Genomic DNA, 14,428 nt, shown 5'->3' with positions numbered 1-14,428 from the left:
CAATATCTTTTCTGCTAAAGTGGATCTACAGTTAGGCTTTTTTGCTTGTTAGGTTTAAACAAGGAAGATATCATTAATTATTCATCACGCAGGTGTGCGTATTCAAATTAAAGAAACCGTCTCTCGTCCACTTTCGTCCAACCAGAAAGGAGTTTATCCTGCAGCAGAACTTCACAGGTTGAGACTGAAGCGTTTGCTCCCAGAAAAAGAAAACAACAACAAAACAGGTACAATGACCCTAAATTATCAGATACTCTATTTTCTGCTATACGAAATGTATGGTTGATGTTTTTATGTCTAACGTACGTAGCAGTTTCTTGATAGTCCTAGCTTACTTTTCAGTGTTTACCACGAGAGGAAGTCGCAGTTTGCAAAAGCAAGACAAACCCTTCTGGTGAGCCCTTCAATGTATTGCATAATTGTAATATGTTTTTGGTGAAAAAAGTACTCTTGATTATTTTCGATTCAGAGTTTTATATAATGCTTCCAGTGGTATTATTTCATATTAATTGATTGTTGCCTTAGTATTCAGACTTAATGCTTCAAAATAATGGATTTTCCTCTTTGCAGAAGGCACTAAGAGTTGTTCAAAACAAATTCGATTTTAACGCTTAAGGCATCAAAAGCCTTTCACCAATTATCTGTAGTGTATGGTTTAATAGAATGTGAAAATAAGCCCTCATTCCCAAGTATTAGCCAGGTGTATGTGCAACGTATACGGATCCTTTTCTGTGTCCTTGTTATTTATTGTCTGATAACGGTTATTCAATACGACCGTTGAACTGGCAAACATCAGTGTTAAAGAAATGCCAAAGAAAACGTACCGGATAGCCAGTGATAAATGAAATGCTTTTATTCGCGAAAGAAAGCTGTAAATAACCACGCATCTTCAACTTCATGAAGAGCAGTTAATTCAAGCCAATTTCTCTCAAAAGTTTATTCCATCTTCTTCTGCATCAGCGCGTATAACTGAATAAAGTTTGGAGCATACAGTCTTACGTTCTTGGGGAAATAATGGTTCCCTTATTACCTCTCAGGCCCTTTCTACACATTGCTGACACACATTCGTGTATTGCCTAGACTTTAACAAAGACTAATTTTTTGAGGCAACATTCAAAAACTGCGATAAGTTTGAAAATGAAAATGGATGTTAAAACATTAGACGTTTTAGAACTTAGGTCTGAGAGAATTGTCTTGTTTGGGCTAATCTTTGACAGTTTATAACAATAGAATTTTAGAATATTCTTTGGCTGGGTTAATTTGACGGTTTGACAGTTTAAGCAGTCGTGAGTAAATAATAGCCTCATAAAAATACAGTAAAACCCAGAGTTGAGACAGGCGCGGAGACAAGGTGTAAAACACTAAGTTCTGTTTAGTTCTTTGGACAATATGTAAGCAAAGAAATTTTAAGACGACCAAGAACTAAATTTTTTTAGTCAATAACTATGCTGCTAAAGAGGAATCTACAGTTAGGCTCTCTTCTTTCTTAGGTTCAACAAGTAAAATATCATTAATTATTAATCACGTTGGCCCGTGCGTATTTTAATTAATCAAACTGTGTGTTGTCTTCTTTGATCCTCACAGAAAGGGAAGTTATCGTGCAGCAGGAATCTTTAGTTTGAGACCGAAGAGTTTGCTTCCGCGAAAAAATACAACAAAACAGGTAAAATGGACCCAAACTGCCAAATAATCAATTTTCGTTCATTAAATATGTGTCGTGGATGTTTTAACATCTTGTTCATCATTTCAGGTAGTCGGTTTACCACAAGAGGAAGACACAGTTTGCGCATAGAAGGCAAAGCCTTCTGGTAAGTTATTCTTAATTAGTACTTTTTTAACATTAGGTATTGTATAGTTCTAATATTTTTTTGATGAAAAAGTCATCTTGTTTCCAGTGTTAGTTTTCCCATTGTTTCGTTAGTATTCGGACATTACGCTTGAAAATTATGAATTTTCCTCTTTGCATAAGGCATCAGGAAAAGTTTTTTCAAACTCATGAGTTCGGTTTTAACGCTCACCTTTTAAATAACATTTGAGCAATTCACCTATAGCCTATTGGTTAATAAACTGTCGAAACAATCACAGATGATATCCTCTCAAATAGTCCCAAGTATTCTCTGAGTCAGGTTTATGTGCAAGCATTACAGATATTTTTTCGTTCTTTGATATGTAGCACTATATTGTATGAAACGTGTGGCCAGAAAGATTAAGCCACATACATTTCATAACTGGATTAGGAAAGATTGGGAAAGTGTTGGAGTTATGTGGCGTTTTTTATTTCATCTTGTGTGAACTTCCCAACTCCGTTAAAAGGACATATACAAAGTGTAAAATGTTTTCTTTTTTTTATATTCATTACTTAGATTTGGCTAATTTTCTTTCGTTATGTACGAAATTGTTCTTTAAAAAACTAATAGATTCCGAATTCATGACGGTCATTCATAGCAATGAAAAGTCCATACTTCGTAATAAGATGAAAAGAAAAATATATAATCTTAAATCTCGGACAGAATTTTAATCCACCATGCCTTGCATTGAATTCTCCCTTTGTTTTGTCGATTATATCAACACCCTGGATTCTTCGCATCAAAGCGCTGGCCCTGTCGGGGCGTCTTTTGAATTTTTTAAAAGAGTTTTCCTTAGGACCTTACTCAATAGAATACAAGAAGAGCAGTAGAATACGAGCTCGAGGATACTGGCGTGGAAATGAAATACGTTTTTTCCTTTTGAACGATCTGAAACCTTTCTTGAAATAATTATTCGCTTGCCGAGGGTTTGATATACATTAAGGCATTTTGCAAGTTAATTCTGAGGTTCACCTTAAATATGTACGCGGATGGTCTGCCAAAATTCTTAAAATTCCTGCTTTAGGTCCTTTAACGTATGAAAATGTGCGTGCATCTTTTTTGATACCGAATGACCAAAACTTTGCGTGTGGGCGCCGACTTGAAGAGCACAGTTACCTCGCGTTCAAGACTATACAGCCTTACATGTTACAAGAAGTTGTCTCTCGTATTATGGATTTGGAGGTCTTGAGGAGTTGCTCGGGCAACTCTAGCTTCTGGAGTGCTCTCCAAACTTTTCAAGGGTATCATAAGTCGACAGACGCAAAGCGAAAAGCATGAACTAGTTCTTCTTTTGATAGATATTTGGAATAAACGAGAAACAACGTTAATTCGATGATACAGTCAAATTCTCTTTTATGTGTAGTTCAAGCGCGTCTTTGTGAATACGTTGTTGGGATAGAAAGATCGCCAACGAAAGGTAATCGCTATCGTTCATAATTTTCCAATAAACGGGGAATTTTTCTTGTTTAAGACGAGTGGAAAATCTTCTGTTTCAGTGAAGCCCGCTAACGTTCGACGAAAAAATTCGGTTGGTTATTTGGGACATGGGACTTTACGGCAAATACTTTTAAAACAGTAACCAAAAAACAGAAATTCTATAGTTTGCAAAAGGATATACAGATCCATGCAGTCAGAATTACTGCAAGGGCTGTTCTGGGGCAATACATTTGCCGCCGACAAATAGCCCGGGTTTGCTTTGCTAAAATACTACATATGGCTTCACTTCCCAGCTTTTTTTCTGTTTGGCTGCTCCACTTGTTTTTTGTGTAGCTGTTATAGGTCCTACAGGATGTCCTCGAAGACATGAAAGTCTTGATGACGTTTCAGGTTTTTATGTGCATGATCTATTACGGGATCGATCTCTATCAGATTACTAGAGAAATCTTGCTATTATTGGGCGAGATTTTAGCGGATTTGGCCTTCCAAAGCGGTTTATTCTCTGAAATTCAATTTTTTCGCCGGGACGATGACTTTTTATATGCTCATCCAGGAATTGCGTGGTAAACGACTTCTTCAGTTTGCTCTGATGTGATTCGCTGTGTGGTCCTTCCTCCATATCTTTTCTAGTATTTTCTGGTACGCCGAAGAACGTTTCAGGAAGTTTTCGTCTTGAGCTTGCTTTGAGTTCCCCCACATTCCTTTCCAATATTTTGGTTCTGGTCTTTAAAACTTGGACCTCTGAGTCTAATCTACTGCTTGCTGTTTCTTCATGCTAGCTACTTTCCATGAACCTCGTAGAGTTGAAGCTCCGTGACGTTAAGCTTGTCTAATTTTTTTTTGTTTGTTTTCAGAAATACTTTGATTTTAGCGCCGAGGTTCTCCGCCATATCGAGAGGTTCGAAAATTTTGTCACACTCGGCTCTCGATCGATCGTTCTGCAGATAAAGACAATGAAGGAAACGGGTTATCCGTTCCATTTAATGGCATTAAAATTTTCATATACAGTTTTAAGAGCGACCAAAGATAAGAGCTCAGCAAAACGGGTTAATTTGAAAACGCCGGCGTTCCGTTTTCGCGTCGACGGAGAACATTTTAAAAACGGAGCTTCTCGAAAACGATGACGTCACGATAATCATGAGATTTTCTTGACCAAGTTTTCCTCAAACGCAAATCCAAAATGACCGGTGATTAGTGCGTTTTCAAATTCCTCTGGCGTAGTCGTCGTCCCGTGGTATGTGTAAAATATTCAGATCCTTTTTGCGTTCTTATTATAAATTGTCTGAGAACGTATGGCAAAAATATTAACTCACACCTAGTTCATAAATGTATTGAAAAAGATGTTGAAGTTATATATGGCGCCCTTCTTATTTCATCTCGTGTAAGTTTCCCATTCCCGTTAAAAGGACATGCACCTTACACAATGTTTTATGTATTAATTATATATATTAATTTTTTTATATCTTAGGTTAATTTCGTTCCGTCAGAGAGCGTCCTTTAAATAATAAGCTAATAGATTTCATAACAGACATTCGTGAATAATAGTTAGAAGTTCTCCCTTCATCATAAATTAAGAAATTGAAAACTAATTAAGAAGAGTTTTAATCCGCCTTGTTATGTCGTCTTTAAGTTTTCCTGTTGTTTATCCGATTCAAACGCCCCCGGTGTTTATTTCAAACTTGACTTCATGGCTCAGGTGTTTATTTGACTTCTATAGTTTAATCCAGAATGAAATTTAGTAGAGCTTTCTTTCATTATTTTGAAAGCTCAATACACTATGATTATAGTTAAAATTTATATACTTCGAATATAAATTCCTAAAGGGTTCGATACCCAACGTTTAATCGAGAAAATACGGTTTGTTACCAGCCCGGATTCTTCCCATCAAAAGGCTGGCCGTGCCTGTGCGTTCACCTCGAACATGTAAGCGGACGGTGTACCAAAATTTTTAAATTCCAGCTTTTACGTGTTAGGAAAATGTGTGTGAATCTTCGGTGCTAACTTTTAAGCGATTAAAAAAAATTCACGTATTGGAGCTGTGTCAAAGAGCCCAGGGCCCCGTTTCTCGAACACCACGGAAACTTTTCGGGCCCGCAAAGCTATTTTTAGATAATCTGTATCTAAAAACCGAGAGGTGGAAACGCCTGAAACTCCTTGTATGAAGACAACCTCTGTTCATATTAAGAATATGTGAATAAAACAGCTCTGTAATCATAAGGTTTGACATTTTGCTACGACTTTGCGGGTGTGAAAACGTTTCGGGACCTTCGAGAAACGGGTCCCAAGAGACTTAAACGCGTGGTACAGCTCTTTCGAGTTATGGATTTGGAGAGCCTGAGAAAAGCATAAAAGAGTGCTCGAGTTTCAGCCGAGAGAAACTCTCAACTCCTGGAGTGCTCTCCAAACTTTCCAAGTACAATATGACTCGACAGACACAAGCCAAAAGCATGAACTAGTTCTTCTTTAGATAGATATCGGGAATAAACGAGAAACAACTTTATTTCGATGATTTAATCAAATTGTCTTTTATGCATAGTAGATGTTATCAAACTCTGGTACGTTTTCATTGTCTTCGTCTATGTGTTGTGGAGACAAGAAGAACCCCATCGAAAGGCTTTCTCAATTAACGAGGATTGTTCTTGTTTAAGGCGAGCGAAAAAAATCTCCTGGTTGAGTGGAGCGCGAGACATTCGACAAAAAATTCCGGTTTAAGTTTCCGACATTTTCGCATGTCGTATGGCATTGTCTTTTCCACTTGATTGAACAGGTCTCGTTCGTGAAGATCGGGCACATTTCTCGCCAAGATGTAAATTGGCGGAGCGGGTTCACTGTTCTTGGGTTTTGAGCTGGTAGATTATTTCCACTTACTCGCTAATATCGTGGAGGACGACGATTTTCTCACGCGCCATTCTTTGGAGCATACATTCAACCCCAACACTGGGATGAGGTTGAGTCCATTATTGGTGTTGGTTCTTCACGGCAGGTCGATTTCTCTATCGTCTCGTGAGTCCCTTCCATAAATTTCAAACATCAGAGTCGTTTAACTGTTTTAGTTTATTCTTTCTAAAATAATTCTTTAATTTAAAGAACATCATTTCAAAGCTAGGTTAAATAAGAATGCGCATTAAAACACCTAGCATTTTGAAAGTTGCGTCTGCGAAAATTCCTTGTTTGGGCTAACCCTTCACAGTTTACAGTTTGACTTACAGCGAAAACTTTCCCGACTAATCTACTTGTGATATTTGCATAACAATACAGTAAAATGGAGAGACGAGACAGGTTCTGACACAAGCTGTAAAACATATGACGTTTCTTCAGTTCCTTGAGTGACTCAGCTGATCCTTCGTTTTGTAGTGTACACCAAAGAGGAAGTCACAATTCGCAGTCGCCCTCTAAGAGGAGTGATAAGTCAATTATAGAATTGTATTTTTTTTATCAAAAATAATCTTGCTTTATTTTACGATTCAGGTTGATATTTCAGCCATTACTGTTTTCAAAGGCAATGCTCTCTCATTGTTCCCCAAGTGTCCAAACTTTGGATCTATATGACATGACCATAATAAACTCTGAAACAGATAATCGAACGGTACTGCCAGGTGCGCTGGAGATAAAAGTTTTAGGTGATGTACGTTTTACCATGATCTGAGTTATCATTGCAACGTTATGATGCCATACCCCATTAAGACCAAATATCTTATTAGGCCTGTTTTTAATGTTGGAAATCACCAGTTCACCCAACACTAGTCTCGTCTCAAATCTGTTATTCGTCACAAAGCTCACAAAAAATCTCAACCGTCACCGAACACGTTGGTTTTCTACTCTGAATTACAGATCATTCCTTATTGTAAATGTATTCTATGTTCACGTGATCGACTTGTCGCTCAAGCTTAGTTACATTAATCTGTTTGGTTGTTGATTACTGTCACGGTCATTGTCACGATATGAATTTCCTTTTTTGTCACGCACCTATGAGTAGCGCAGCCATGAATCTCTAACATTTAATAAGGGATAATTTTGAAAATACGACGTCGGCATCTTAGTCCTGACGTAGTTGTCTTAACGATGAAACAATTTTAAAAGCCCATATGGGAGTCTTTTGGCAAAAAATTGCGGGTGAAGTTTCAAGGTGACAGAATACAACTGACAAAAAAAAAACTATTAAAATTACAGTTGTCCGCGGTTTACATGTTTCGAACACTATTTTCAAGGCAAAAGTGAAAATATCGAAGTGACATAAAAATTTGAAACGGTATTGACACTGTCTCCACAAGACTTGACTATATAGTATTTTGGTCTCATAAATCTTATAACATACGATTACCTTCAGTGAAAATTTTCAGAAACATTGGCTTGAATATTAACTGGTTTGGAGTTTTTTGTTGTTGTTGTTTTTTCTTTCTTTCCATCTAAAATTAAATTGGTCGGGAATCAACCCGGAAGCTAAATGAATCTTTTTTTAAACTTGGCCCTCAAAAAGAACAATTGATGCTTTATTCAATGCAGTTCACTGAGTTTCAAATTCATTGAAACATTTGAAGTCCGCTAATTTTTACCCTCGGACTAGGAAACTGCCGGGCTGAATTTCACGCTTGTAGCTTTAATTTGCACATTTCTGTATATTATGTATTCATAAAACGCTGAAGAATTATTATTATTTTTTGTCGCAGGCATAAAAGATGATTTCGACGATAATTCTCCAGGCCATTGTTCTTTTTGGCACAGTACAGACAAGTAAGCCATTCGCTCATTTAATCTTTGTGCGGTTGTGTTTGGTGGTTTTGTGCTCCCTGTGGCCGTGATCGTCTTGTTTAAAACTGCCGGTTACCGTGACAAATTCATGGCCTATGACAAATTAGAGCTCCTGTATTTTAATGTTTGTCTTGCCATGATATTAACCGCCACATTCTCATGACAATCATTCAGATCTGCGATGAAGCAGAATTCTGTCAAACACAATGGACAATACAGTATCATAGAATTGTTTATATCCAAGCCCTCATGAAAAACTGACTCAATTAATACTCATGATTAGTTACAGTAGTTAAAAAATCGTTTTTGATCTTTTATAACATAATTGGCTGCTACCAGCAAAGGTCGTAGATTCCCTTGAAAGTTACCCTTGCAGTGGGTTCTCGTCTCTTAACCCAGTTTTATTAATTGACTAAACGGTATAGTCACCCGGACAAAACACTGAAAACAATTTTTAAGCCTGTCTTCATTCATATCATGATCACCTTCAAATTTTGTCGTATCTCGGTCACAAGTTTTCTATCAAGTTGTCATGTAATAGATTAGACATTATATATAGAACGATATCTAAGTAGATCAAGATCTGAAGGTTTTAACAATTTCCTCGGAATTGTTCAACTTTGTTTTAGTTTGAATTTAATCCAAACTTTATGATTACTTTCAGCGCCTACCGGATCAGCCATAAATAGTAAGTAAATATCTCGGCCTCTATTACCACAGGAAAAAATCTTAATTTTTTTTTTTAACAAAAACCTCAAACAAGGGATAAGGACAAAATCATCAAAGTTCGTGGCCATGTGCGTTGAACTCGGTTTTCCGCTTTTCATACCAAAACGGTTCAACAACAATACAACCAAGGTGGTTGTACATCGTCTTGACGCACACGTATTTGCAAGACTTCCGGGGAGACCTGTCACGCATTTCGTGGAGTGAGTATAACCTCTATGAACACCCCAAGGAAGCAAGCTCTTGTCCACTTTTCTGCTTGTTTGGCTCATCCTGTTGCTTGTTGACAGTATCCGCAACAGTTTCCTTGGGTATATCTTGTTTTTTCGCTTAGTTCAGACCAAGCATTCTAAAAGGTACAGAAAGTTCAGTGCTCGGTTCCGCAACTTTCCTGATGCTTTTCGAACACTGGCTCTTAGTACTTCGCCATCTTTACTAGAGTGAGCTTTCCAATAATTCCTAACTTGTTCCATGTATCTTGTGACGAACTTTCTTTCAGAAGTACGATATCTCCCTTTGCGGCTTAATTTGTAAGTTGGATTCTATAAGCTTTTAAGTGTTTCTTGGTTGTTTCACGCAGACTCAATACGAATTCGTTTGACCACAGTTTCCAATTTCCAGGCAGCCCAGTCTTACGCCTGATTTAACACTAAAGCTTTCAGTTAAGTCTCCCTCATGAAGAATACGGCAGTTTGTCCCCTCATACGTGTTCATAACAAGTGATATGATCTTGCTAGGGATTCCGTAGTTGACCATCAGGTCCCACAGGACATTTCTGTCCAGGTTATTGAAGGCTTTCTCGTAGTCAATGAAATTTATAGAGTGCCGTCCTCCATTCAAGCGACTGCTCCACGATTATGCGCAGGGTAGTTATTTGATCTGCTGTTCATCCCATCCGCGGCTTCCCTCATTCGTTCCAGGATTATACGATTCAAGATCTTTCCAGTGGTTGACAGGAGCATTATTCCCCTATAGCTCTTGCACAAACTAAGGTTGCCTTTCTTAGCTAGCTTAACCAGGACTCTCTCTCTCCATTCTGATGGTATCAATCCTGATCCCAGATCTTTATCAGAAGGCCATGTAGCATGTTCACTGAGGTACTGATGTCGGCTCTAAATACCTCCGCAGGGATGTTGTCAGGACCTGCTGATTTGTTGTTCTTTAGGGATTTGATCGCTTTTTCAACTTCAGCCCTGGTTGGGGTTTCACAGCTTATATCGAGTTCCTGGTTAGCTGGTAGCAGTATTGGAGGTTCTATTGGGGGAGGCCTATTGAGGAGCTGTTGAAAGTGCTCTACCCATCTTTGTGTTGCTCCTCTGTTGTTATTAGTAGACGGCCATTTAAATCCCTAATTTGGTTTGTTGCCTTAAACTTCCTTGAGAGTTACTTAGTTGTATCATAAAGTATCTTCATGTTGTGTTGCCTAGCTGCAGCTTCTGCTCCTTTTGCTAAGTCATCAATGAACTTTTTTTTGTCCTTCCTCACACTTTTTTAACATCCTTGTTTGCTTCAGTGTACTCGGCATGGGCCCTCTCCTTTTGCAGTCTTGTGCGTACCCTGTTGAGGTTCTCTTTCTTTAATCTTTTCAGGATTACCTTTGAGATGGTGTCTTTTGATATCCAAGCTTTGCTATGTTGTTTCTTTCGCCCAAGTATTTCCTCGCTTGCTTCTATCCATACCTTCTTCAGGCTATCCCAACTTTTGTCTATTGGATCTCCTGGGTCCTGCATATCTTGGAGGGCTTGGTATTTATTCCTGGTCGGAAAAGAAAATTGCTGGGCAATAAAGGGATCTTTCAGTGAGTTGATGTCGTATTTCACTCTACGTGCCACGTATCTACCTGATTGTTTCAGCTTAAGTTGTAGTTTACCCACCAGGAGGTGATGATCCGAACTAGCATCTGCTCCCCTCATCACCCTCACATCCAGCAGTGTTCTCGTAAACTTTCTTGATATGTAGAGGTGGTCTATCTGGTTTTCAGCAGTGTAGTTGGGTGAGACCCAATTGGCTTTATGTATTCTTTTGTGCGGGAAAACGGACCCTCCTATCACCAGTTCATGCTCGGCACACAATTGAATCTGCGAACTTTTCCCCATTATTGTTCATGTCCCCTAGTCCATGTGTACCCGTGACTTTGTCATAGCCGGTGTTACAGCTTCCAATCTTGGCGTTCATATCGCCCAGTAAGATGGTCAGTTCTTTCTGTGGTCTTTCGCTGCCCAACACGCTTTTGAGTTTTTCATAAACCTGGTCCATTACCTCATTACTAGCCTCATTTGTAAGTGCATAACACATGATCAATCGAGCGAGGATCTTTTTTTGTTTCGTTCTAAAAGTGGCTGTCCTAGAGCTTACTGGCTGCCAACCAATGAGAGCCTTCTCCGCCTGCCTAGATAGCATGAATCCTACCCCTTCAGTGTGTGGTGCCCCATTATGGGTATGACCAGAGTATAATATCAGCTCTCCTGTGGAGAGACGGAATTGGCCCGTTCGAATCCATCTTGTCTCTGCAATCCCAAGAAGGCTGATGTTATGCTTCTTCATCTCCATCGCAACTATGGATGCCTTTCCCTGTTCGTACATCGTTCTTACATTGCAAGCTGCGATTACTATGTGCTGTTTTGAAGAAAGGAGAATCGATCATGTAGGTATCCGATGTTGCTGGCTTTGCCTACGCGACGTCATGCGCTGACAGGGTGAACTCCCTCCCACAAGACAGCTGATGCATGTTTGGTGCTTCATCTGTGTTTCTGTAACAGTGGTATTTTCACTGGGAGGGGTTGTTAGCCCAACGCTAAACCCCCAATAACCTGGAGGGCGGTGTATTTTCTGTCAGAGTGCCTTCCCTTAGCCGTGGGTTCCGGTTATTAAGGCGCCGGAATCTCGCCTTCCACCATTTCCACTCAGCTGCAGCAACATTGCCACATTGCCAGGGTTACCAGAGCCTATGATTGCGGTGGGCATTTCTTAGTATTTATGAAGCGCACCTGATGGCCTCAGTACGCTTCACTGAGACCCCTTACTAGGCTTCAACCCTGACCTTTCTCTTTGTCACATTCAAATCTTTAAGCGGTTTTGGACCAGAAAACAATGCCTCAGTAGTAGTTAAGGCTTCACTGACCAGAAAAAAGGACCACATGCTCAACAGGATGTGTACTGTCATCTTTGCTGGAACATTTTCTAACAGCATTTTCTCGATTTCTGATATATTTGTGCAAGTTATTTCTGAGCAGCCTAACAATCCATTTATCATCATCCCCTTTCTGGTCAGTTAGGTGAGTTATTGCGTCTTAGAGTAACTTGGACATGATCGGAGATATCAGTATTTTTGCAATGACATCCTCCACCAGGAAAGAGCCGGAAAGTGCACACAAAAAAGAAAAATATTCGGAGGAATCAGTGCAATGATCGTATATCATTTACCCTATGTGTCTAAACGAAACAGTCATGATGTCAGAACCTCTAAAGAAAACATACTTTTCAAAGTGTTTTCCCTTTACTAGTACAATTAATTAGCTTATTTCAGACGTTGTTAACCATTAGTGTTTGAGCGATTTTAATCTGTTACCGTAACCAAATTGGAAATAAGCCAATGAAAAGCCATGTCTCCTGACTTGATATCCTGCGATTTCACGTCACTGAACTGACACATATGGCAGGATTTATAGCCAATTTGGAGACGGATAAAGTTTACTCTTGCTAAGGGTATTTAAAATAGGAAAAATGGCTAAACGAAACCCGCCTGCTTTGTCGCCGAAGCGTAAACTTTCGACACTTTCTGCCAACGCATACCCCCTTAAATACATACCAAGCTCTTATAGCTCCTTATTTAACATACGGTCTGACAGTATGGGGTCAGGCTTGTAAATCGTACCTTGACGAGCTTCTAAAGTTGCAGAAACGAGCTCTTCGCCTTATCTTTTTGTCTGATCATAATGAGCATGCAATTCCTCTATTTGTTGACGCTCATGTCTTACCGCTAAAACTCTGTTATTATGAACCTTTGGCTAATTTGATGTTTGACGTTCGAAACTGAACAGCTCCGTCTAATATTCAAGATCCGCTTCAAGATATATCTAATGTTCATTCTTACAATACACGCTCTTCTACCTCTAATAACTTCTATACCAAACCTTCTAGACTATCCGTTCAAGCAAATTCTTTCTCTCGAATAGGATTAATAGTGTGGAGTGAAATGCCAAAAGCATTAAGAAATCTTACGTTTACAAGACTCTTCTATAGATTTATCTCACGTTATACAAAATGTAAAGTCCTAGTAATACTTCTCCTGATCTGTCCTCTTCCAACTAACATAAACAGCAGCTGTACCTTTAATATTTTAGATTAGGTCAATGAAACGATTTTTCTTGTTGTTATTTCATACTGTATTTTTTTCCCTTCTATTTTATTAGTTGATTTCTGGTTTCGTATATTTTTGTAATTCGGCTATTAAGGCATGGCCCGCCTAGATTAGCCTTTGCTAGTTGCGGGCATGCTCTTTTTTGGTAAAATATAATTTGAATTAAATATTAGTGCATAGAGTGTAAAAAAATAAATAAATAAATAAAGTGTATAGGGTGTATAGAGTGTACCAAAAAGGTGCCATTAGGTATAAACACCATTCAACGGAAATCAAGTCTCCAAATCAAATTTTAGCTTGAGGTTCACGAGACGACTTCCTTACCTTCTACCAATGAAAACCAATTTTTCATTTTTAGCCATGATATTGTCACTACAGCGTTAAAAGCTTAAAACTGTTGTTCTTTTTGCTTTTACTTCCAGTTCAAATTTGTCATTTCATTTCAGATGGTGGTCTTACACTCAAAAGTAATGAAGTTCTTGAGATCAACACAACTGCTCCGTCCATTAATTGTTCATCGACGTGCAATTACAACGCCTCACATGAAAACAGAAGCTCCTCAGGTTACACTTTTCCAGTTGCCGTCATAACATTCACTGGTGACCTCGTGTTCAAGAGCGGCTCAATAGTCAAAGTAGTCGGGGAGTATGCTCTTAGTATAACCAGTCTGAATGGGAGCATTGATATACAAACTGATATCAACATGACTTGCGGGGAGACGCGACTCAATACAACATGTCTTGGTGGATTTACGCAGTCGGCAGCTGCAGTGCTGGTTGGTAGGCCTTCTCAATTAAAGACACCACTATATCAAGGTAACGGCAGCATTCCGATATCTTGTTTTCTCTTTTAGTTGTGTCACTTTTGCATGCAATGTCTAATCATGGCATCTATACTGCATTTTATGGTCTTTACAACCACGTTCATGTTATTCTGAAAGGAATAACAGGACCTACAACCTTGGTCACAAGAGTTGGAAAAAAATCATTCTATACACATTTTGCCCCTCCCCACCCCTGTGCAATGTTGACAAAACACTTTCATCTGACACAAGTTTGCATTTTACCATTTTCCAACATTGGAAGGGGGAATGGGTGTGTTGACACTTATTCTGTAGGCATTACGATTATGATTTCATGTTTTTGGCATTTTCCAACACAATTTGTCCATGATTGTAGCCTGCTATTTGTTCTTTGTCTTTTAACGGAAACAATGATTACTGACTGCGGCATATATACCTAACTACTATCTCTTATAACTACAACAGATAACCTTTCGTTCATTAAATCTTTAGAATTAAGTTTCTCCT

At 38.8% G+C, this 14,428-nt stretch overlaps 1 protein-coding gene and 1 long non-coding RNA gene across 2 annotated transcripts in view; both read left to right on the top strand.

Moving 5' to 3' along the window:
- Positions 1–337: 337 nt before the first annotated feature.
- Positions 338–1,803, top strand: LOC110054656 (uncharacterized). Its single transcript, XR_016205835.1, has 3 exons — positions 338–394; positions 1,585–1,663; positions 1,751–1,803. It is a non-coding gene; the product is annotated as an uncharacterized LOC110054656 (long non-coding RNA).
- Positions 1,804–7,816: 6,013 nt separating this feature from the next.
- The window catches only part of LOC149114591 (uncharacterized), a 31,270-nt gene continuing 24,658 nt past the window's right edge, over positions 7,817–14,428 (top strand). The window contains exons 1-3 of the mRNA XM_089284009.1: positions 7,817–8,015; positions 8,698–8,721; positions 13,566–13,934. Of these exons, the coding sequence (XP_089140135.1) occupies positions 7,961–8,015; positions 8,698–8,721; positions 13,566–13,934 (448 nt within the window). The 5' untranslated portion in view covers positions 7,817–7,960. The remainder of the gene's footprint in view (positions 8,016–8,697; positions 8,722–13,565; positions 13,935–14,428) is intronic.

Source organism: Orbicella faveolata, unplaced genomic scaffold, assembly GCF_042242905.1.
Source record: "Orbicella faveolata isolate gen_17 unplaced genomic scaffold, um_ofav_v1 contig_13, whole genome shotgun sequence".
Taxonomy (NCBI): Eukaryota; Metazoa; Cnidaria; class Anthozoa; order Scleractinia; family Merulinidae; genus Orbicella; species Orbicella faveolata.
This window is presented reverse-complemented; position numbering and strand designations above follow the sequence as displayed.